Source organism: Monoraphidium neglectum, assembly GCF_000611645.1.
Source record: "Monoraphidium neglectum strain SAG 48.87 unplaced genomic scaffold scaffold00773, whole genome shotgun sequence".
Lineage (NCBI taxonomy): Eukaryota > Viridiplantae > Chlorophyta > Chlorophyceae > Sphaeropleales > Selenastraceae > Monoraphidium > Monoraphidium neglectum.
In genome coordinates this window covers 1-20,588 of record NW_014012855.1, presented here as the reverse complement: position 1 = coordinate 20,588, position 20,588 = coordinate 1, and the positions used below count along the sequence as shown (strand labels likewise).

General features: G+C 62.6%; 7 protein-coding genes across 7 annotated transcripts; 5 read left to right on the top strand and 2 right to left on the bottom strand.

Annotated features, from left to right (window-relative positions):
* Window positions 1-44: 44 nt before the first annotated feature.
* On the top strand, window positions 45-1,194 carry MNEG_5253 (hypothetical protein; the record flags this gene model as incomplete). Its single annotated transcript, XM_014046277.1, has 3 exons — window positions 45-560; window positions 779-889; window positions 1,105-1,194. 3 exons carry the CDS (start codon window positions 45-47, stop codon window positions 1,192-1,194), a joined length of 717 nt encoding a protein of 238 aa, XP_013901731.1.
* Window positions 1,195-2,146: 952 nt separating this feature from the next.
* Window positions 2,147-2,536, bottom strand: MNEG_5252 (hypothetical protein; the record flags this gene model as incomplete). Its single annotated transcript, XM_014046276.1, has 1 exon — window positions 2,147-2,536. One exon carries the CDS (start codon window positions 2,534-2,536, stop codon window positions 2,147-2,149), a length of 390 nt encoding a protein of 129 aa, XP_013901730.1.
* Window positions 2,537-4,635: 2,099 nt separating this feature from the next.
* On the bottom strand, window positions 4,636-5,121 carry MNEG_5251 (flagellar associated protein; the record flags this gene model as incomplete). The annotated part of the gene is made up of 2 exons (XM_014046275.1): window positions 4,636-4,667; window positions 4,887-5,121. The coding sequence occupies 2 exons, from the start codon at window positions 5,119-5,121 to the stop codon at window positions 4,636-4,638; spliced, it is 267 nt and encodes an 88-aa protein (XP_013901729.1).
* Window positions 5,122-6,752: 1,631 nt separating this feature from the next.
* MNEG_5250 (imidazoleglycerol-phosphate dehydratase) lies at window positions 6,753-8,031 on the top strand (the record flags this gene model as incomplete). The annotated part of the gene is made up of 2 exons (XM_014046274.1): window positions 6,753-7,109; window positions 7,693-8,031. The coding sequence occupies 2 exons, from the start codon at window positions 6,753-6,755 to the stop codon at window positions 8,029-8,031; spliced, it is 696 nt and encodes a 231-aa protein (XP_013901728.1).
* Window positions 8,032-9,039: 1,008 nt separating this feature from the next.
* On the top strand, window positions 9,040-11,943 carry MNEG_5249 (pyruvate kinase; the record flags this gene model as incomplete). The annotated part of the gene is made up of 8 exons (XM_014046273.1): window positions 9,040-9,354; window positions 9,558-9,662; window positions 9,851-9,997; window positions 10,339-10,465; window positions 10,701-10,867; window positions 11,067-11,221; window positions 11,421-11,487; window positions 11,740-11,943. The coding sequence occupies 8 exons, from the start codon at window positions 9,040-9,042 to the stop codon at window positions 11,941-11,943; spliced, it is 1,287 nt and encodes a 428-aa protein (XP_013901727.1).
* A 97-nt stretch (window positions 11,944-12,040) lies between these two features.
* On the top strand, window positions 12,041-19,456 carry MNEG_5248 (pyruvate kinase; the record flags this gene model as incomplete). Its single annotated transcript, XM_014046272.1, has 21 exons — window positions 12,041-12,163; window positions 12,395-12,427; window positions 12,564-12,663; window positions 12,901-13,009; window positions 13,238-13,370; window positions 13,681-13,815; window positions 14,056-14,218; window positions 14,553-14,665; window positions 14,955-15,083; window positions 15,336-15,428; window positions 15,705-15,836; window positions 16,225-16,323; window positions 16,529-16,570; window positions 16,827-16,925; window positions 17,170-17,283; window positions 17,538-17,696; window positions 17,906-17,965; window positions 18,199-18,300; window positions 18,615-18,793; window positions 18,918-19,060; window positions 19,302-19,456. The coding sequence occupies 21 exons, from the start codon at window positions 12,041-12,043 to the stop codon at window positions 19,454-19,456; spliced, it is 2,415 nt and encodes an 804-aa protein (XP_013901726.1).
* Window positions 19,457-19,680: 224 nt separating this feature from the next.
* On the top strand, window positions 19,681-20,485 carry MNEG_5247 (pyruvate kinase; the record flags this gene model as incomplete). The annotated part of the gene is made up of 4 exons (XM_014046271.1): window positions 19,681-19,696; window positions 19,895-20,037; window positions 20,221-20,391; window positions 20,459-20,485. The coding sequence occupies 4 exons, from the start codon at window positions 19,681-19,683 to the stop codon at window positions 20,483-20,485; spliced, it is 357 nt and encodes a 118-aa protein (XP_013901725.1).
* Window positions 20,486-20,588: the final 103 nt, after the last annotated feature.

Sequence of the window (20,588 nt, the reverse complement as noted above, 5' to 3'; positions counted from 1 at the left end):
CCCCGGCGCCCGCCCCGGTGCCTGCGGCCCCGCAGCAGCTGCCTATGCCCCCGGCGCCGCCGCAGGTGCTGGCGCCGCCGCCGGTGATTTCGCAGGGGCCGCCGGCCCCGGTGGGGTACGCGCCGCAGGGCGTGCCTGCGCCGTACCCTGGCGCTCCGCCACCCGCACCACAGCAGCAGCAGCAGCAGCCGCAGCAGCCGAGCACGCCCTACTCAACTGCTCCGCCGCAGCCGCAGCAGCAGCAGCAGCCGCAGCCAGGCCCCTACGGCAGCGCCCCAGCCTACGGCCCGCCGCAGCCCGGCCCCGACCCATACCACCCCCAGGGGCCGCCCGGCGCGCCGCCGCCGCCGGGGCCACCGGGCGGCTACGCGCCGCCGCCCTACCCGCACGCGCCCCCGCCGCCGCAGCCGGTGCCTGGGCCGCCCCCCAGCGCCTACCAGCCGCAGATGCACGCGGGCCCGGCCTACCCGCAGGCGCCGCAGCCCGCGTACCCCGCGCCCTTCAGGCAGGGGCCGCCCGGCCCACCGGGGCCCGGCGCGCCGCCGATGCCGCCGCAGCAGGTGAGCGCACCGTGTGTTGGCGCTGATCGGTGAGACCCGCCCTGTGGGAGCTGCATCTGCGTTGGCTCATGCTCCTCGGGGCCTTGCGCCACTGGCCGGCGGCAGAAGGCCCCTGCAACTGCATCATCGCTCGTGGAACCTTGCCAGCCGACTCCTTACACTCAGCACTCGCTGCCCCGCGTGCTTTTAACGCCCCTCATGCACACGAAACGCAGCAGCGCCCGGGTGGTGGCGGCGGCGGTGGCCCTGCGCCCCGGTCTTCGACGCAGAGCATCCCCCTGGAGCAGATCATTCAGGACGTCAGCGCCATGGGCTTCACGCGAGGGCAGGTGCGTCGAGCCCTCGCCACAGCGGGGCCGGCCAGCCCAGGTCGGCGGCGGAGACCAGAAGCAGGTCGATAGGCTCGCAGCATCCCCAAGCCCTCCCCTGGTCTCGACTTGCCCTCGCTTCCACGCACCTGTGTGGACTGCCCCGCTCCTTGGGCTGCTTGGTTCACCGATACCCCTGCCGTACCCCCGCCGTGCGCCTGCCTTGCCCATGCCAGGTGATGAGTGTGGTGTCCCAGCTGCAGAACAGCGGCCAGGCCCTGGACCTTAACGTCATCCTGGACAGGCTCACCAGCGGGAGGTTCTGATGACATAGGGATGACGTCACGCCCGCGGCGCGCGCGTGTGCTGCAGCAGCACACGACCCCCATGCTGGGCGACCCCCATGCGGCAGGCGTTGGACGCGCTTGATGATGGCTGCGGCCGCCGTTGCAGCCCTGGCGGTGCGTACTTGCCGCCTGCAGGGGCCACGGCTGGCGGGCCCTGGCTGACGCAGCCTCCGGGCACGAGGCGCCGTGGCATGCGCATAAGCGTGGGCAACGGGTTGTGTGCTGTGCAGCTGCCTTGAGCCGTTGGCTGCGACAAAGTGCTGCGGAGTCGCCGCTTGATGCTGCCTGGTTTCTGTTCTTCTGTCGTCAGAGCTTGTTCAAACGCGTGACAGTGCGATTTGCGGTACATGACACATGCACAACGCATGCCGCCGCCCACCGCGCTGGTGATCATGTTGCCGATTGCTGCCAGCAGCACCGCTGAGCAGCACCCCCCCCCTGTACCTCATTCTCGAGCTTTCTGCGCACCCATCGCTTTTGTTTCATGCATGATGCACAGTTGTGCATCCGGTGCAATCGACAGCACACCTTGTAACTGATTGCCCAGGCGTATCTCTCATTACTCACGCACCACTTTTGCTACACAGGTGGACGTTTGAGTGACAGCACCGCAACCAGAGGAATGGGGGTTCAGGGGGGTGCGCCGGGGAGGGAGGGGAGCGTGCGCTGCGCCCTCACGCCCACAAAGGCGTCGGCGCGTTCAAAGTCAGATGAACGAGGTCGAATAAATACCATGAACAGGAACACCAGCGCTGAACAGCATGTGACCATGAATCAACAGACGTTGCTCAGCCACCTGCAGCACATCCCAGTGCTGATCGGCAGCCCACAAGCTGACCGATTAACAAGTGCATCGAGTGGCATGGGCCGCATACCCAGCAGGCGCTTGCCAGGGCGGGCGAACGAAGGAAGTTGCCAGGATTTGCAGCAGCTAGCGCGAGTGCAGCAGGATGTTGCGCAGCGCGTGCGCGTCGTGGGCCGGGAGGTCTGAGGACAGCGGGTCGACGCTGTAAAACGACGCCGCCAGCTGCTGGCTGCTGCTGACGCTGGTGCTGGCGCCGCCACCCCCCTCTCGCACCCTGCCGTTGCGGCCCGCCGAGTGGCCGCCCGCCTTGATGGGTTCCCGGGAGCCGCCGCCGGCCGCGGCAAACCTGCCCTGAGGTGCTGCCACCGGGGGCGTGGCAGCTGCGGCCGCGAAGCCCTCGCCGCGTAGCGCAGACTGCAGGCACTGGACACCCACCGCCAGGCCCTTGGCGCAGCTGCACGCCGCGGCCGGCGCCGTTTGGGCGCCGTGCGCGAGGTCCAAGAGGCCCTTCAGCATGGCGACGTCGCCTGTGCCGATAAGATAGTTAGTCAGGCTGTGTGGGGTGAGGACGAGTGCCCAGCGCAGGTGCGCAGGAGTAGGCATGCGCCACAGCGCGAAAACGCGCCACGCCGTAGCACGGCTGGCGCAGCATTTGCTGCACCATGGCATGAAAGCGTGCGGTCGATCCGCTAAGTCACAAGCTGAACGACAAGTCTCGGCTGCCGCATGCCATGCGAGGCCCTGTTGGCTCGCTCCCCACGCAGATCGCCTCAACAGCACGTACCTATGGCCGCCAAGAGCCTGTACACAAACCAATGCCTCGTGATTGCGTGTGTGTGAGCTTGGCCGAATGGTATTCATTGTGGGTGACTACCTCAGTGACTAATGCGCCACCTGGGTGCCACAAATCTCTCCGCTGCGTGCGCCACAGCGGCTGAAGAGTTGCGAGCTTGCGACGGGAGTTTCATTGACACACATAATTTCCAAACCTTTTTTGGTGTTTCCCTCTTGCTTACATTATGCCTGCTTTACGGGCAGTTGTCCAGTTGGCCTTGGACAGCAGCTCCATTGACATTTAGGCCTCGATTCAACCAGGCAAAGCAGCAGCAGCAGCAGCAGCAGCAGCAGCAGCAGCAGCAGCAGCAGCAGCAGCAGTAGCTTCATGCGCCCCATGCGACCGCAGCTCGTTGCGCTTGCAAGCGCTCTGGTCCTGTGCTGTACTGGCAATGCCTCAAGGCCACGTGGGCCTTTGGTCCGACCGTCGGCGGTAGTGCCCTCAGCAACGCCCCTCAACCCTGTAGCGAACAGCTCAGCGCCGCCGTTTTCCTGGGCCGGGCAGCTAGCATCTGGCTGCACTGCATTCCTGGTGGGGCCTTGTCATGCTGTGACGGTGGCGCACTGCATCTATGATCCCCACCGCGACATCTGGTGGCCGGGCGTAGAGCTGTTCCCTGGCAGGTAAGCGCGATCTCCTGGCTGCTCTGAAACCAAGGCGTCAGGCAGTGTCTCTGGTACAGAACAGTTTTGCAAGCAACCGCGCCTGTGTAAAGGCATGCCTTCGGTGGCGAGCTTACCACTGACGGTCATGGGTCGCGGTGTTGCAGGAACGTGCAGCCCAACGGCAGCGGCTGGAGCCCCCTTGGCAGCGCTCGCAAGCGCGACGTCCATTTGTCCCCTGGCTGGCGCCAGCAGCCGGCCGGACGGCCCCAGCATGATGTGGCACTCATCACCCTTCAAGAGCCTGTCGGCAAAAAGCTCGGCTGGTTTGGCCTCCCCAACGCGACCTGGGCTGCGGCTCAGCTGCTGCGCCAATCGGCACCCGCCAGTGCTGTCGCCACCAGCCCAGCCCACCGACTGGGAAACTCCAGCAGTGTGTTGAAACCAGAGGATTTGGGAGAGGCTCTGGGGGGCGACGCGGCGACTCTGACAGTGGTGGGATATCCTGACAACAAGATCAATGGCAGCATGTGGGCGCAGTCCTGCCGGCCTGTGCGGTGGGGCTTCGACAACGGCCTTCTGTGGCACGCGTGCGCAACCCGCGGCGGCAACTCGGGGTCTCCCATATTTATTCGGGAGGCGGCGCGCGGACCCAGCGGCGGTGGCAGTGGCACCGCTGCTGTGGTCGTTGCGATGCATGTCGCGTCGCTGCGGGCGGCGCGCGGCAGCATGTTTGGGCGGGGCCTCGAGGCGGAGCTCAGGGCCGGCGGGCTGCCAGTTGAGCTAGCTGATGACACAGCGGAGAGCCAGCACGAGGTCAGCAGTGGGGACAGTGAGGGCGGCGCGTTGCTGGTGGTGCCGGTGGGCGTGCCATTTGCTGGCGAGACGCTGTCGTGGCTAGAGCGGGCCATACAAGATCACACGTGCTGACGTACGCATTGGCCCCAGGCTCTTGGCTATGTAAACGCTCTGCATTTGTGGACATCAAATTACCTATTACCGTATATACAGGCATGTTTCCGTGTGCAGCTAAGCAGGAGATTGGGGCGACCAGTGCACCCCACGCAACCACATAAGCAACTCGTCACAAACAAGAGCCGGGCATCAACTGCGTCACCACAGGTCCCCACAGTCAAGGCACAGCAGTAGCCTTGACCAAGCCTGGGCGCATATCCACTCTATGCCCCGAGCATGTTCATGTAGCCATAGTCTGGTGGTGTGGGACCGGCAGGGTGTGTGGCCAGCAGGGTGGGCAGGCATTGACGTCAGCAAAAGTGGAGAGGATGGGCAATCCTTCAGCTGAGGCAGGCGCACTCTGCCTTTCCTCGGACCTCAGCTTTGGCCAGCCCTGCAAGGATGCGTTTCTGCACCTCAAGCACAGAGTGTCCCGCTGCAATGCAGGAACCAGCCAGGCAAGGCGGGCACTCACAGCTCGTGGCGGTGCGCCCCTCGCGCTTCGTCACGTCGGTGCTGGACAGCTTGACGACGTCGGTGGGCATCCTGAACCGCGGCTTGAGGGCGTGCCACCCCACCTCCTGCTGCGCCGTCAGCGGCGCCTGGAAGGAGCGCTGCGGGTCCCACGCGACGCGCCGCTCGCGGAGCTTGTCCGCGCGCCACCTGTCAAAGCTTGAGTACTCGCGCGCCTGCCGAGATATTTGGGGCATTTCAAGACGATTGCTGCGTGTCACGCTTCATACTTGTCGCCTCCTCAGAGGGCTTCAACATGCTCAGCTGGTAGACTGTGAAATGTGCTTGGGCAACCCCATCCTTTGCAACCCACATGCACAATGGCAGACACAGATGGGAGCCCGCACCTGCTGTGGATTGGCGCTGCACTCCCTGAGCCGGCCAATGGCAAGGTCCCACTCGCGGCGCGACAGCACGCAGCTGCTGTCAAAATCCAGGAATGTGAACCACAGCTGCTCGCACGATATGGTGGGCGCGGGCGCACGATAATGGGCGCAGCCGCATATGAATGACGGGCCTTGCGGTACCTCATGATAAGAAATGGAATGCTGTGCAGGCCAGCCGCAAGTCCCCGGTCCGCCAACAGGTGCAGACGCAGGGTCTCGAATCGACACAATCGCAGTCTCACATGTGCTGGCAGGTATGCAGTGCCTGTGCTGCCCCGTCATGTCTCATGCCTTGTGTCTTGTGTGTGAGTTCTGGCCGCGCGCACCTGCAGCTCGACCTTGCGCGCCTGGCGGCCCAGCAGCTCATTGAGCATGTCCCCCAGCTCGCAACGCAACACTGACGTGGCACCATCAACGCCCAGCGTAGCGGCTACATGACTGCCCGCGCCGAGCACATGACGGTCAAACACCTGGAGGTGGCAAAGAGGCAAGGGGGCTCATCGAACAGGAGACATGCAAGTGAGGTTGCAGGTCGTTTGGTTGCCCAGCGCACACATTCGGGAAAGAAAATAGGGTGCCGTGCGAATTGGCACCGACGCTGAGCCGCTGACCTGTTCAAACTCAACAGGTTCAATCACGTGAAAGGGATAAGCCTGGTTCAAGGTCGCGGCGTCAAAGAAAGGGTCTGTGCGGGTGCGTCAAAGGGAGCGCGCGTCAGAGAGTGCGCGGGGACGCGTGTGCATTTGTGCAAGCACCATACGCTGATGGCAATGTTCATCGTCCACCCCTGTACTTCCTCCATGTACCTGTCGCTCCAAGGGTTGTTTGTCCAAAGAAAGCGCCCGCATTCGCCAGTGGGTCGGTGGTCATGCGCAGGGACCCAGAGGCGGCGCCAGCAGTGTTACTGCCACTGCAGCTGCTGCTGGTCCCTTCCATGCTGACGCACTGCCAAACAGCCGGAGTCTAGCGTACAAAGAAAGTTTTATGAGGCTGCGATGCCCTACCCCAACTGTGCAGTGAAACTGTGAAGCCTCTGAGGTGTCGTCGCGAACAGTTTCGCGATTGACTGCGTGGTTGGGCCACTCTTCTGAATATGAGACTGCGAACAATATGTATATGATAATCATCAAAAAGTGATGGCCGTGTAGGTAGATGTATCGCTTCTCGCACTTCAGGAAGGAAGTGAGCTTGATGAGCACCGCAGCACTGCACTTTCATTCGAGCTGTTGCAGCGTCGCTTTCAGCGTCTCACTTCCATTCATTGCTTTGGTTACCAACGTGTCCTGTCGGCGCTTTGCAGATCGAAGCTTACGTCTCCGTACAGCGCAGCGATGCAGGCACCGAGCAATTGCATAGCACGCAGAGCATCTGGCCACGGGCGCTGCAGCTCAGCTGCTGTTCGCTCGCAGCGACGCCCGCGCATCGCCGCGCGGGTTGCGCACATGGCGTCCCCCGCCGCTGCGGCCACCGCGCCGCCACCCGCGCACGCCGACGGCTGGACGCCGACCGTTGCCGGTCACAGCCTCCCGGCAGTCACTGGGCCCCGCTCGGCGACCGTGCAGCGGCAAACAAAAGAAACCAAGGTCGAGGTTCGCATAGACATCGACGGCAGCGGCAAGTGCGTCACGCAGACGCCGGTCGGTTTCCTGAACCACATGCTCGATCAGATCGCCTCCCACGGCCTGTTTGACGTGTACGTGGCTGCGGAGGGGGACACGTGGATTGACGACCACCACACAGTGGAGGACATTGCGCTGGCGCTGGGTGGCGCGCTGGCGCAGGCCCTGGGGGATCGCAAGGTAAAGCAAGGACGGGTGTGCAGCGAGCTGTAGTGACGGCGATGTGTGTGTGCGCGCGCATGTGTGTGTGTGTGTGTGTGTGTACAAGCGCACGCACGCATGTTGCGTGCGTGCGTGCGTGTGTGTGTGCCTGTATGCGAGACCGCGTGTGAGCGTGTGTGAGTGTGTTTTGGGAGGGGCGTGTGCTTGGCAAGGTCGTCGTGTGCTGTAGTCAGGCACCATGGGTGGAGCTGTGCGTGGCAGCTGCCAACAGCACACAGGGTGCGGTTGTGCTGCAGCTGCTGCTGCAGGCTCGCTTGCGGTCGGGTCTTGGCAGGGAGGAGAGGGGCCCCCGACACTTTGTTGGAGCTGCAGCAGGCTGCGGCCAGAGCGACAGCAGCAGCGTGCAGCATGCAGCAAAGCTGCGCGTGCCGCATGACCCCAACACCACCAGGCCGGCATGCGTGTAAGGCGCGGCGCTTTGCGCGCGTCTCCCCGCCCCTTCTCCGCCCCGCCCCGGCGCGCCGCCCCCTGCACCTCACGCGTTGGCTCCTACCCTGGCCGCCCTAAGTCCCCTTCCTTCTTTCCTTGAACCTACCCGCAGGGCATTCACCGCTTCGGCGAGTTCACTGCGCCCCTGGACGAGGCCCTGACGCACGTCGTGCTGGACCTCTCGGGCCGCGCCCACCTCAGCTGCAACCTCGAGATTCCCGCGCAGCGCATCGGGAACTTTGACACCGAGCTTGTGGAGCATTTTTTCATGTCCTTCGCCAACACCTCGGGCACCACGCTGCACATAAGGCAGCTGGCGGGCAAGAACTCGCACCACATCGTGGAGGCGACGTTCAAGGCGTTTGCTCGCGCGCTGCGGCGGGCGTGCGAGGTGGACGAGCGGCGGGCCGGGAAAATTGCAAGCAGCAAGGGCGTGCTGACTCAGCAGTAGTGGGTCAAAAACCTAGATGGCGCTTTCATGTGTGGTTGCCCGTCTCGTTGGCTTTGAGTTTCGCAGCCAGGTTTTGCTGCTTGTGAGAATCAATGTAGATGCAGCGCGCACGCCCCTCCGCTGCCAGCCCCCCATTTCATGCGCCGAGCGAGGTCCCTCGGCTGCGCCATCAGCTGCACCTTGCGCTTGGTGGCCGTCGATCGGCCTTGGTCCTGACTCCGCGGCTATGTTCTGTAAATCATCGTCTTGTCTTCGGGCTGCTGCTCTGGGATGCTGGCTGGCACTGGACCCTTGCACACCAGCGCGTAGCTTGATTGGACATGCGCATGGGAAAAATAAGTCCCACAGTGACGGCCCTTCATTCTTCGAGTGTGCTCCGCTGCTCATATGCTCCCGATGGCAAGGTTTCATGCCATGAAATTTTTGCCAGCATAGGCGAATTGCCGCCAACTGCCGGCTGGAACGCGGGCTTCACCCCCTACTGCAGCACTGCAATGCCAGCAGCACTGCAATGGTGGTCAACGGTCAACATGCGCGCTGCATCCAGGCCAGCAAGCAAGACAGTGGTTTGCACGCAGAGGTGACCACTGGTATGGCCCATGGTCATCAAATTCACTACATGATGTCAACGTCTCGCCAAGCGCTCCGCTGCTGCAGCGAGCGGACCCTGCCTGGAGCCACCAGCTTGCAACCCCACCCTCCCTTGGGGCCCCTGTATCACCACCTTAGCTCACCTGCAACCGCACCACTATCTTGAACCAACAAACCGCGCAGCTTGGCCGTTGCTGGGTGACCTCACCTCGCCACACTCACGGATCCTGCCGCTGATGCCCTTGCAGGATCGACGCGCTTTGGCATCACCGAACAGAGAGGCTCAAATTATTTGGCTCACAAGATAAGCGCACATTCTACAGATCACGCCGGGTGTCGTCAAGTGGAGCAGACCACACGTCAGATCTGTGCTCACCGTAACATAACCCTTTGGCAAGCGCTCTTGCAAACGCCGGCATGGGTGCTCCGGCGGGCGACAGTGCCATGGCGCCCGTGGCACCGCCAGTGCAGGGTGATGGCGGCGGGCCGGCCCAGGCGGAAGGGCGTGTGCCTCTCGCAGTGCGTGCCGCTTCTGGGGAGCCAACAGCCAGGCTGATCACACGTCAGCTGTCGTCTATTCCTTCCCTGAAGCGCAACAGCCTGGGACTGGCAGTGCTGGACTCTGGGGCGGACGCATCCAGCCTGAAGCACATCTCCTCCAAGGATGACCTAGACCAGGCCTTCCGCAAGCGCGAGGTGGCTGTGGCCGCGCTCAAGGCGAAGATGAGCAAGGTGTGTGCCGCAAGCACACCTGCAGGCTCAGACGCTCTTGCAGGATGGCAGCCGTCGCAGCAGCCGTGACGGCAGCTGCTGCATGTGGGGCAGGGTTGTACGGTTGTCCTTTTGTTTGAGAAGGCATGGCCGCCGCGTTTAGTCCAGCTGCAGTCCACCACCCTCGGGCAAGTGATGCCCCTTTTGCGGCGTGACCACCCCAGGATTGGTCGCCAGAGTACCGGCCGCACAGCATTGTGCCACCCACCATTGCCAAGGGCGACCGCCTGCGCAAGACGTTCATGGTGTCCGCGCCCATGATTTTTAAGGTTGGACCAGATGGCATTTTTCGCATTGGTGTTCGCTTATCTTTGATATGGACATGCGTAGCCTTACATGCAAGCTGTGCATACCGCCATGCGTGCGAGCATGCACTTGCCATGCGGGTACGACGCGTGCAGCTCATGCATGAGGGCAAGCGAGTCATGCATGTACTGCTTGACATGCATGCTGGCAGGACGTGCCTGTGGCGCGCAAGACCAAGATTGTGTGCACCATGGGGCCCGGCTGCTGGTCGGAGGAGAACTTGGGGGCGCTCATGGACGCGGGCATGAACGTGGCGCGCTTCAACTTCAGCCACGGGGAGCACGCCGGCCACAAGGAGGTGGGTGCACTGGCGGTTGGGTTGGGCGCTGGCAGGCAGCAGACTTCTGTGGTTTGGCAGCTACAGTAATGGCCAGCAAGCATGACTACTTTGCAGAGTGTGCCTGAGTACAGGCCGGCAGCTGGCCTGTTGCCACCAAACATGCAGGCGTGACAGCATGCAGCGGCCGTTGGGGATTCGCATGCAGCATGGTGCTGCTGGCATGCAGCGTGGTGCTGCTGATGTGCATCACGGTGCTACTGGCATGCAGCGGGGCGCTGTTAGCATGCAACAGGGCGCTGTTAGCATGCAGCTTCGCTCCAGGCCCTCCCAAACCTGTGGGCCCTCTTGCTGGTCGCCAGGTGCTGGACCGGGTGCGCAGGGTGGCCGAGGCCAAGGGCAGGCACCTGGGCTACGCGCTTGACACCAAGGGCCCGGAAATCCGGACTGCCATGCTGAGGGGCGGCAAGGACATCATGCTCGAGGAGGGTGAGTTGGGGGCGGACGTGACAACTGTGGGAGAGAGAGTCTCATGCTCATGCGACTGCTGGGGTGGCACAGCAGACATAAGCCTGACCGCCCCCCCTGAACGCGCCACGGGCTGCCTTGGGGGCGCACGCGCGTGACGACCCTTGTCAGTCGCGAAATCATCCGCCCCTCCTGCTTTTGTGGCGTCGAGCGAGCAGCTCAGTAGCGCCGCAATCCTCAACCTCCGCGTGCGCAGGCCAGGACATCAAGGTGGTGGCTGTGGGCGCGGACTACACCAAGTTCGAGGGCTTCAAAGACGAGGCCACAGGCGAGACCGTCATCGGCCTCAGCTACGCCTCACTCTGCCAGCACGTCAAGCCAGGCAACTTTATCCTGCTGTCAGACGGCACCATCACCATCCAGGTACGCACCAACCAGCCTGCAGAACATGAAGGGGCCGACCCTGCACTGCAGCCCCCGTCTGGCTGCTGGGGGCCGATGTCAGCATTCTGCAACAGGTCGCCCTTGCCAACATCCCCCGCAAAGCACCCCATCCAATGGACTTTAATCACTCTCTCTTTGACTTTACCTTGTATAAAACTCTCGCACGCAATAACCCCAGGTGACGGAGATCCTGGGAGACAACGAGCTCAAGGGCAAGGTGCTGACTAGCCACAAGCTGGGGCAGCGCAAGAACTGCAACCTGCCTGGCGTGATGGTGGACCTGCCCGTGCTGGGGGAGAAGGATGTGGACGACGTGCAGGCCTTCGCCTGCAAGTGAGGGTTCTTGTTGCAGGGTTAGGGTCGGAGGGAGGTACACGTGTTTCCGCTGCTGTTGCATGCTTGCTTGCACACATCTGAAAAACGCTCCTGTGCCTGCGTTGTGCTGCATGATGAGAGCAAGGCCCCTTGTGATGTAAGCGGCCTTCATCTGGGCCTGCCATTAAATCGCATCAAACACTCAAACATCCCACAGGCACGACATGGACTTCATATTTGCATCCTTTGTGCAGAAGGCCGAGGATGTGAGGTTCATCCGAAAGGTGCGTTGGTTCAGCATCGCGCTCTTGTGCAGGCTGCTGCACTCTGTTGGTGCTGAGAGAGCTTGTAGTGGACGTGCCTTCTGCCTGGTCACACGCCTTGTTGTTGGCCGTCTTGCCTTTCCCGTCGGTCAACCTTCAGTTGTGTCGGCGCGTACGTGTCCATTGCAGCCGTTGCAGCCGGTTCAGCCATCCTGATGTAACGGCGCCTGATGCCTCACCATGATGTCTGCGCTTGGACGCACCACGGCTCAGGTCCTGACAGCCGCGGGCGGCGCCCACATCAAGATTATATCCAAGATCGAGAGCCAGACGGGTGTCCTCAACTTTGACAGCATCCTGGCCGAGACTGATGGTGGGCGGCGCCTGCCTGAGTGCCTGGCGGTTGGCTGGGTGCTTTCGGCCAGATATGACTACCCATATGTTGGGGTGTCTGGCAATGCGCAGGCCTTCGTGTGATGTCTGAGGCCTGGTTCGAGTGCTGCCACTGTGTCCTGGGCCCAGGCCCTCAGCAGAGAGAGCCAGGCGAAGCTCTACAGCCTACCCCTGAACCGCGATGCTTCGTGGCAACCTCGCCCCTTTCCTGAAAGGCATTATGGTGGCGCGCGGCGACCTGGCCATGGAGATCCCTCCCGAGAAGGTGGCGCTGGCCCAGAAGATGATGATCAACAAGTGCCAGGTGGGGGGCCAACTCGCCCGCCTGGAGGACCAATTGGGAGTGGCCCGGGGCCGCCGGCAAACCAAGGGCGCATGTCATGCTTGCCGTGTGGGTGAGGTGCGCTGAGGCCTTGTGGCAATGCCCAGGGCCCAAACTTGACATTGACTACTGTTTCAGGCCCTCTCCGAAACTTGCTCACCCCTTGCTTTCCCTCCTCGACCTGCACGCCACCTGCTTCTTCACAACCCCAAGCTGGCGGGCAAGGTCATCATCTGCGCCACCCAGGTCGGCCGGGGCTGCGCATGACTGCAACCAATTGAAAACCACCGCCGCCCGACGCACAGCTTTGACCTGCCGGCCACTTACACACCGGGCACTACCTGCGATTGCCTGGCCGTTGTACTCACTGCCGCCCCCGCAGATGATGGAGTCCATGATTGAAAACCCATACCCCGCGCGCGCCGAGATGACTGATGTGGCCAATGCAGTGTTTGATGGCACGGACGCCGTCATGCTGTCGGGTGGGATTCGGGAGTTGGTGGGGCCTGGAGGCAGTTTTTGCACCCATCTGAGACTGTCAGGGCCTTCAGTCACAGGACAGAACCCTGTGGATGATGCAACCCTTGAGCCCAACTTCCTCTGTGCCTGCTGCTGCCGCTGCCCTCAACCTTTGCACCCCTCAACCACCTTCTGTAGCATCTGTCCCCGCCCCCGCCTGACCTGCACCCCCTCACTGACGCGCGTGGCCCCCCTCAAAGGCGAGACCGCCAACGGCAAGCACCCCGCCCTTGTGGTCCGCACCATGAGCGACATCGTGGCCACCAGCGAGCTGGGTGTGAGCTACTACGAGCAGTTCCACAGCATCAGGTGCGCAGGGCTGCGGGACAGGTCGGGATCAGATGATTTCACTGCTGAGCCTTGCAAGGTCCCACTACTTTGTTTGCGGTGTTGAGCACGAGTGCGTTGGTTTCCGCGAAGCAGCCGTCGTGCGGTTGCTTGGCAGCAACTGTGCAGTGTTGGCTTCACCTAGCACCTGGGTTGCACCCTTCGCTCATCGATGTCAGCCCTGCTGTTGGTTGGTGTGCACGTGCGCAGGTACAACAACGCGGCGCGCGAGTTTGTGAGCCCCCAGGAGGCCCTCCTCAGCGGCGTGTCTAAGGCCGCAATATCCTTCTGCACCGACGCCAACGGGGACGGCATCATCGAGCTCTCCGAGGGCTGCCTGGCGGTGGGTGCGGCCTGTCTGGGAGGGGCCCTGGGATGGTATTCGTGCTGGGTGAAGAGCTCGGAAACCAAATGGAGGTGCAGTCCAATGGTCCTGGAATGTGCGACATTTTGTGTTTTCAGCTGCCTCTGCAGCCCTTGATACCCTCAAGGTTGTGCGAGGGGGTGGCTTTGCCCCTTGCAGTGTGTCAGACCTCTCGGCTGCCATCCCAGAACTCTTGTATGTGCGCTTTCCGCGCCGACCACCGCAAGGCGATCCAGATACCCTCCCCACACAAATCCCCCTCATTGCCTATTACCCGCACTGTCCACAGGTGGTGCTGACAGAGGACGGCAGAGCGGCGCAGCTGGTGGCCAAGTACAGGCCCCCTTGCCCCGTCATTGCCGTCAGCACCAACGGGCGCGCTCTGCGCAGCTTGGCTTCGACGTTTGGCGTCATACCTCTGAAGGTAAGACCCAGCAAGGCTCGTTGCTGTGCTTCCCTCCTGTCAGACGCCTCCTGCCAGCTTTCAGCCTTGTGCATGCATGCAGGTTGTTTCAATATTGACCGCCGCTACCTCCGACAACGGCGGCAGCTTACTGCCCGTGCCGACTCACCCATTCAGCGTGTCTTTCGCTTTCATCTGTCCCTCCTCTCCCCAAAACGCCCACACTGACCGTCTGCTACCCCCCCTTCCCTGTTTGTCAAGATTGACTCATTCGATGTCGGCCCGGCGCGTGCGGTGCGGCTCGGCATCGAGCACGCCCTCTCGCGGGGCCTGGCGGTGGACGGCATCAAGGTGCTGGCGGTGACGGGCGGCGCAACCGTCGCGCCGGCGGACGAGGCGCCGGTGGTGACGGTCGAGTATCTAGGTGAGCTCAGGGCATCCCAGCTCTTGCCCGTTGCTGTGGGCCTGGCCATGGGTCCATGACCGTGGCTTGTGCAGGAGAGGGGGACGCGGGTGCTGCTGAAACTTCTTGCATGCGAGGGCCCATGCAGAGCGGGAGTGGTGCCCAAGGCCCCTCCCAACAATCCCCTCTTGGGGCCTTGAGGGTTGGGGGCTCAGGCGGGAGGATAACTGTTTCTCTAAAAGAGCGGGCGCATTGAGTGCTTGTATTCCAGGGGCGCAACACCCTGCCCGGTCAGCCTCCCTGCTTGAGCACCTCACAGCAGTCCTGCACCCCATCTTCCCTCCCCGCTCTGAAGGCATGCGCGCCATGAGCTTCTTGCACCGCCGGGCAGACCAGCACACGCCCTACTCTTCGCCGTTCTGCCGCCACACCACGTACTGCAACCAAGATGTGCACATTGGCGTGGAGGTAGGCGGGCAGGGGGGATCTGTGTGCATGATTGGTGCCTTTTGGGACAACGCTGCAAATGTTGGGGAACAGACTGACTGGGGCGGGGTGGGTTGTATGTTGGAAGGAGGCTGATTTTTTCTGCAATTGCAGGAGAGTTTGCAACAAGGAGGGTCTCGGGCGTGGTGTCCGCAACCCAGCGCCCCCGCCATTCCCACATGCATCTAAGCCAAATGTCGTCGGGTGTCATCAAGACTGACTGCCCGGCTCCTCATACCTGCCCCACGCGCTTGCATCCGGCCCCGTGAAGAGCATCGTGTCCCCCAGCCGGCCACACCACCGCGCCACCAAGATCGTGGCAACCATCGGCCCCGCCACGGCCGATGCGGCCGCTATGGCCAAGCTTGTGGACGCCGGCGTCGACGTGGCCAGGTTCAACGTCAAGCATAACACACACGTGCGTGGCAGGGCGGGACGCCCCCCAACCTATGTTTCCCTTAGTATCCTGGCTGGCAGCTTGACGCCGCGCTGATGGCTCCAAGACCAGCGGCAGTTGGGACGTTACTTTCTACCCTGTTGGGTGCGCGCCCCGTGCGGGCTCCCCCCTGATGGTTGGGTACACTGGCAACTTTCAGCATTCCCCTGCCCACATGTGTGCTGCACTCACGCCCAGCACCGTGCATCTGTGCAGGATGAGAACCTGTGGCTGCTGAGCACATGGCGGACGGTGGTGCAGGAGAAGGCGAAGGCCGCCCGCGCGGAGCTGGGCCTCACACACCTGCTGGTGGGTCGGTGTCTGAGAGCGCGCTACCTTTCGAACATTGTTTTGTCTTGTGCCTGATTCATCTGCCCTGACACTGATGCTTCAGAGCCACTTGCCTGCTTTGCCTGCCTTTTACCCGAACGTTGGTTACTACAAGTAACTCTTTTGCCTTTTTTCGATCCTTCAACCGCCCCCTAGTACCCGCCCCACCCCCAACTTGCTCAGCCTTACTGCCCCCATCTATCCTCCCCCCAATCGCTCCTTGCCACCCCCTTTGCCCCCCTCTGCCCCCTGCAGTCCGATGAGACCATGATGCGTGGCATGTGGGTCAGCATCCGCGGCCACGAGATCCGCAGCGCCAAGCTGGAGGGGGACCAGCCGGTGGACCTGGAGGCGGGGGAGGAGGTGGTGGTGCAGGGACTCACAGAGGTGGGGGCAGCGGGATGGGATGGTGTGTGTGCATATGTGCATGTGTGCATGTGTGTGCATGTGTGCCCGTGTGCATGTGTGCCCGTCTGCATGTGTGCCCGTGTGTGCATGTGCATGCATGCGCGTGCGTGCGTGCTTGCGCGCGTGTGCATGTGCGCGCATGTGCGGTCGGGGGGGGGGGGCGCCAGCCGGTTCTGGGGAGAGTTAACGCTGCTTGGCGGATGCTGCAGGCAATAGCAACTGTGTCATGGTTGTGCTCGGTTCTGCATGGTTTGCGCAAGACGCCAGTACGCCGAGCCGTTGTGATGGCCGGATCCGGCCGCGCGTTCACCACCTTGGTCCAACATCCGCCCGGCCGTTGCTCCCTTGCTGCCCCTCTGCTGTCCAGGTGGAGTACTTTGGCGAGTGGCGCGGCGGGCGCCCGGCCGGCGGCGGCCCTGTCACGATGGGCATCAGCTACCAAAACGTCGGGGAGGCCGTCAGCATGGTGCGGCACGACACCAACATCCCGACTCCTCCCCTTGCCATCTACCGTGCCTGGCCCATTGCATTTGTCTCGGAACAGTGGCCACGTTGCAGCGCGCTGTGCGCTGACCAGACATGTGGTGGCCTGGTGTTGTCAGTGTCATGACTTTGAACCTGGAATGACTAAACGCGCCCTGCCGTCATTATATCCGTCATTGCAAACCAAGGGTGACACGATCTTGGTGGACGATGGCAACCTGAAGCTCCAGGTGGGCCGGCGGCGGCTGCGGCAATGGAGCAACAAGGGTGGTCACAAGGGTGGAGGCCAACGCTGATAACAGAAATTCACCAGACAGTGGCATCGAAAACAAAGCTTTCCCAGCCTTTGAATGGCCCTGCTTTGTCTCACATCACCATTGGTTGCTGCGCGTTTCGTTCACTGCAAACGCGGGCCCAATATAACACGGATTGCAAGCGGAAGGGGCTGTGCGCGACCCTTGCCTCCCCCCCCTGCCCCCTCACCAGGTCGTGGACATCCAGGGCCCCACCAGGGTGGTGGGCAAGGCGCTTTCGGCGCACGCCCTCCAGGAGCTCGCGCTGCTCCACATCCCGGGAGCCCACAAGGTGTGTGTGTGGGGGTCCTGCTATGCCTCCCTTGACTTGATGCAAAAGGCTTCCTGTTGCAAGCAACCGGCTTCTTGTCTGCCGCTCTTGCCTGCAACTAGCCTTATGTGGCTTGCCCTCCCTCCCAGTATTGCTTGCTTCTTGCTCAATGCTCCGCGCTCAACTCACCCCCGCCCCACATCTGCCAAGCTTCCATCCCGCCATTCGCTTTTTATGTAACGCCCCGCCCATGGTCTCCACCCAGGGTGGCGCCCAGTCCCTCCTGCCGCGTGACCTGGAGGACCTCAAGCTGGCGGCGGACTACAGCGCGGACTACGTCAGCGTGCCCTTCGTGCGCAGCGCAGCGGACGTGCAGCAGGTGCGTGCGTGCGCATCGAGAAGCGCGTGCGTGTGCGTGCGTGCGTGTGTTTTTGCGTCATCAGCCAGCGTATGTAGTGTGGCGGGCGAGTGCCGGTGCTGCTGGCTGGGCTGGTGTCAGCAGAAAGCAAATGAGCGTGACCGTGCATGAGTCTGAGCTTTATTGGGGCCTCAAAGTGCGATATGTAGTTCCAGCTCCACTGCACTATTGCGTATATTGTCCTGACTGGTCCACCTTGCGGCCCAAAACCTCAGGTGCGCACAGTGTTGGACGGCTACGGCGCCCCCAGCACCAAAATAATCGCCCAGATCGACTGCACCGACGCGATCCGCAACTTTGACGAGATCATAGGCGTCTCTGACGGCATCATGGTGTCGCGCACCAACCTCGGCATGGACGCGGGCGCCAGCAAGGTGGGGGGTGCTCGCGAGCGTTTCGCAGTAGGCACCCCTGACCATGGCAGGAGTTACTCTGCTCCCAACGCAGAAAGGAGGCCTGGGCAGAAGCGGCGGGCATGCGTGGGCTGCCCACCACGGAGGCTTGGTGCAGGCAGATTGGGCAGATTTACCTGCACACTTGCGCAAACCTCAGCCACACGCTCTCCATCGGTGCTGTCCTCCAGGTGCCCCTGGCCCAGAAGTGGCTCATCCAGAAGGCCAACCTGGCGGGCAAGCCCGCGTTTGTGGCTGGACAGGCGAGGGGGCCTGGGCGGCAAACCGCTTGCTTGCGCGCTTAGAATCGAGGGCGCCCACCTCGAAATGACCATCGCCCAACCGCACGTTTGTGTGCATGCGTTTCTTCGCGATTCTCGGACACTGCATTGCCGTCAACTGCCTCTCTGCTGAGAGCCGCGACGCCCCTCCTCAATCGCCTTTGTCTTTGGCCTCATGGAACCGCCCCGTCCCCACTCCCAAGGTGATGGAGGGCATGGCCACCAACATACGCCCCAGCCGCCCCGAGATCACGGACGTCGTCAACTCGGTCTACGACGGCGCAGACGGCATCGTCCTCATGCAGGTGGGGCTGGGGGCACAAGAGTGAGTAAGGGAGAGTGTTCGTTCGTGCGCACACATGTACAAGCAGGGACTGGGGATGGATAGGATGGGGCAGGGTGGGTGACCAGGCTTCAGGTTGGGGCGATGCGCATGTCCGGCGGGTGCAAAGCGTGCTTTGCAAGTTCGTGCATGGGGTCGGTCCTCTCGGCCCTTTAGGGTCCAGATCCCACCTTTGAATTGGGCATGTGTCCTTTGCGTGTAGTTGAGCAGGCACCCGTGCATCATCGGCCTTATCCAGCACCCCCCCCGCCCCGCCCCGCCTCTTGTGGTGCGCAGGAGACGTCCTGCGGTCGCTTCGCGGACGTGTGCGTGCGTACCACCTCCCAGATCATCTGCGACGCGGAGGCCGGCATGTCCAACTCCGCCAACTACGGCTTCATCAGGCAAGAGCTCCTCGCCAACACACACACGCCTGGCCACCGCTGCCTGAACATTCACGGCGCTCTGCTGTCACAGTCCTTGAGCCCTCCACGCCAAGGTGGACCTCATGCTGTTTTTTTCATGGGCTGCCGCGCACGTGCCTGGCGTGCCTCCTTTCAATCCGCCCCACACCACGCGGGCGCCCTCCTTGGCTCCCAGGAACTTCACGCCCAAGCCGATGTCCCTGCTCGAGGCGCAGGCGTCCAACGCGGCCAAGGCCATCATTGACATGGCGGGCAGCGTCATCGCCGTCATCACTGAGACCACGCAGCCCGTCAGGCTGGTGGCCAAGTACAAGCCGGGTGAGGAAGGCGTGCCAGTGGGAACCGCTTGGGGCATGCTTGCTTTGGGACAGGTTTGACGTCTGCAGGGCAGGGCGTCCAGCCGCATCTGCAGTCGATCAGGTGCGCCGTTGATGCCATGAGCAAGGCGCATCCGATAAGGTTCGTGAGGACTAGCACTTCGCAAGCGGTGACTGTGGAGGTGCTGCTACTGCACAACAGGCCCGCCCTACCACCCCCACCACCCCGCATGTCAACCCAGGCGTCCCCCTGCTGGTGGTGACCAACAAGCCGCGCGTGGCAACCCAGTGCGCGCTGCTGCACGGCGCCGTACCCGTGGTGGTCAGGGCCGACCTGGACACCTCTAGCAACAAGATCATCGAGAGCGTGGGTGCCCGCGCCTCGTCCCTGATTTGACACACGCCAGAATAGGATGCTGGGCGGCTGCGGTGCAGAGAGGCGCTGCACCTGCTCGCGCTCGGATGGGCGTTAGGTTGAGGATTCTGTGCTGGTGATCAGGGGCTTGCTCACTGGCGTTGACCACTGCCAACAGTCAGGCCCACTTGGCACCGCAGGCTGTGGAGATATGCAGGCGGCTGGGGCTCTGCAACTTCACTGCGGGCGACGACAAGAGCGACCAGATGGTGGTGCTGTCGGGTGCGAGGGGCCTAACAGTGCCGGGCGGCGGCGCGCCCGCCATAACCTCCAATGATGATTCCCATGCAAAGCATCCACCCCCTGCTCATGCCTCACTCACAGGCATCCTTGCCGGGTCCACGTCCCCTGATTTGCCTGAGACAAAAAACCCCGTTCGCAATGGCTAACAGCACTGCAAATGCTCAACGGCCCCGACAGGCCCGGTGGACGCGCCCTTCCTGACGCCCGACTCGTTCTACGCGGCCGAGGTCACCTGCGCCGTGTGGGGCGACGAGTCCAAGGCCCTCGTGCCCCCCCAGGGCTACCGCGGGGAGATGACCATCGCCATGCGCTCCACCAAGGTCCGCACGGCAACACGTGTGCTTTTTTGCTGCGCGCGACATTGCCGCCGATGCGCCGCTCCCGTGCCTAACTTGGGGTTCTGCTGGCAGGTCATGCGTAATCAAAGTTGCCGTCAAGCTCATATCTTCACACCTGATTTCATATCCCTGCTGAATTCCTTGCACAATTGCTCGTCAACTCAGGTCAACTTGGACCTCATATCGTCGCCCATCAACACGCCGCGCAAGACCAAGATCGTGTGCACCCTGGGCCCCTCCTGCTGGTCAGAGGAGAACCTGGGGGCGCTCATGGACGCGGGGATGAACGTGGCGCGCTTCAACTTCAGCCACGGGGAGCACGCCGGCCACAAGGAGGTGTGTGTGCTGGCATCCTCAGTGATTTGGGAGTCTCAACATCCTAATTTACCGTCTGTCCTTTCAGAACTCGACGGATTTTGGATCAGGCTGAAGCAACGCCTCACCACTCAACCCTGCCAGCCCCGCCAATTGTAGTGCCGAAAGCCACCGAGCCCCACCCACCTCGTGCACTGAGCAGCATTGCCCCTTCCCCC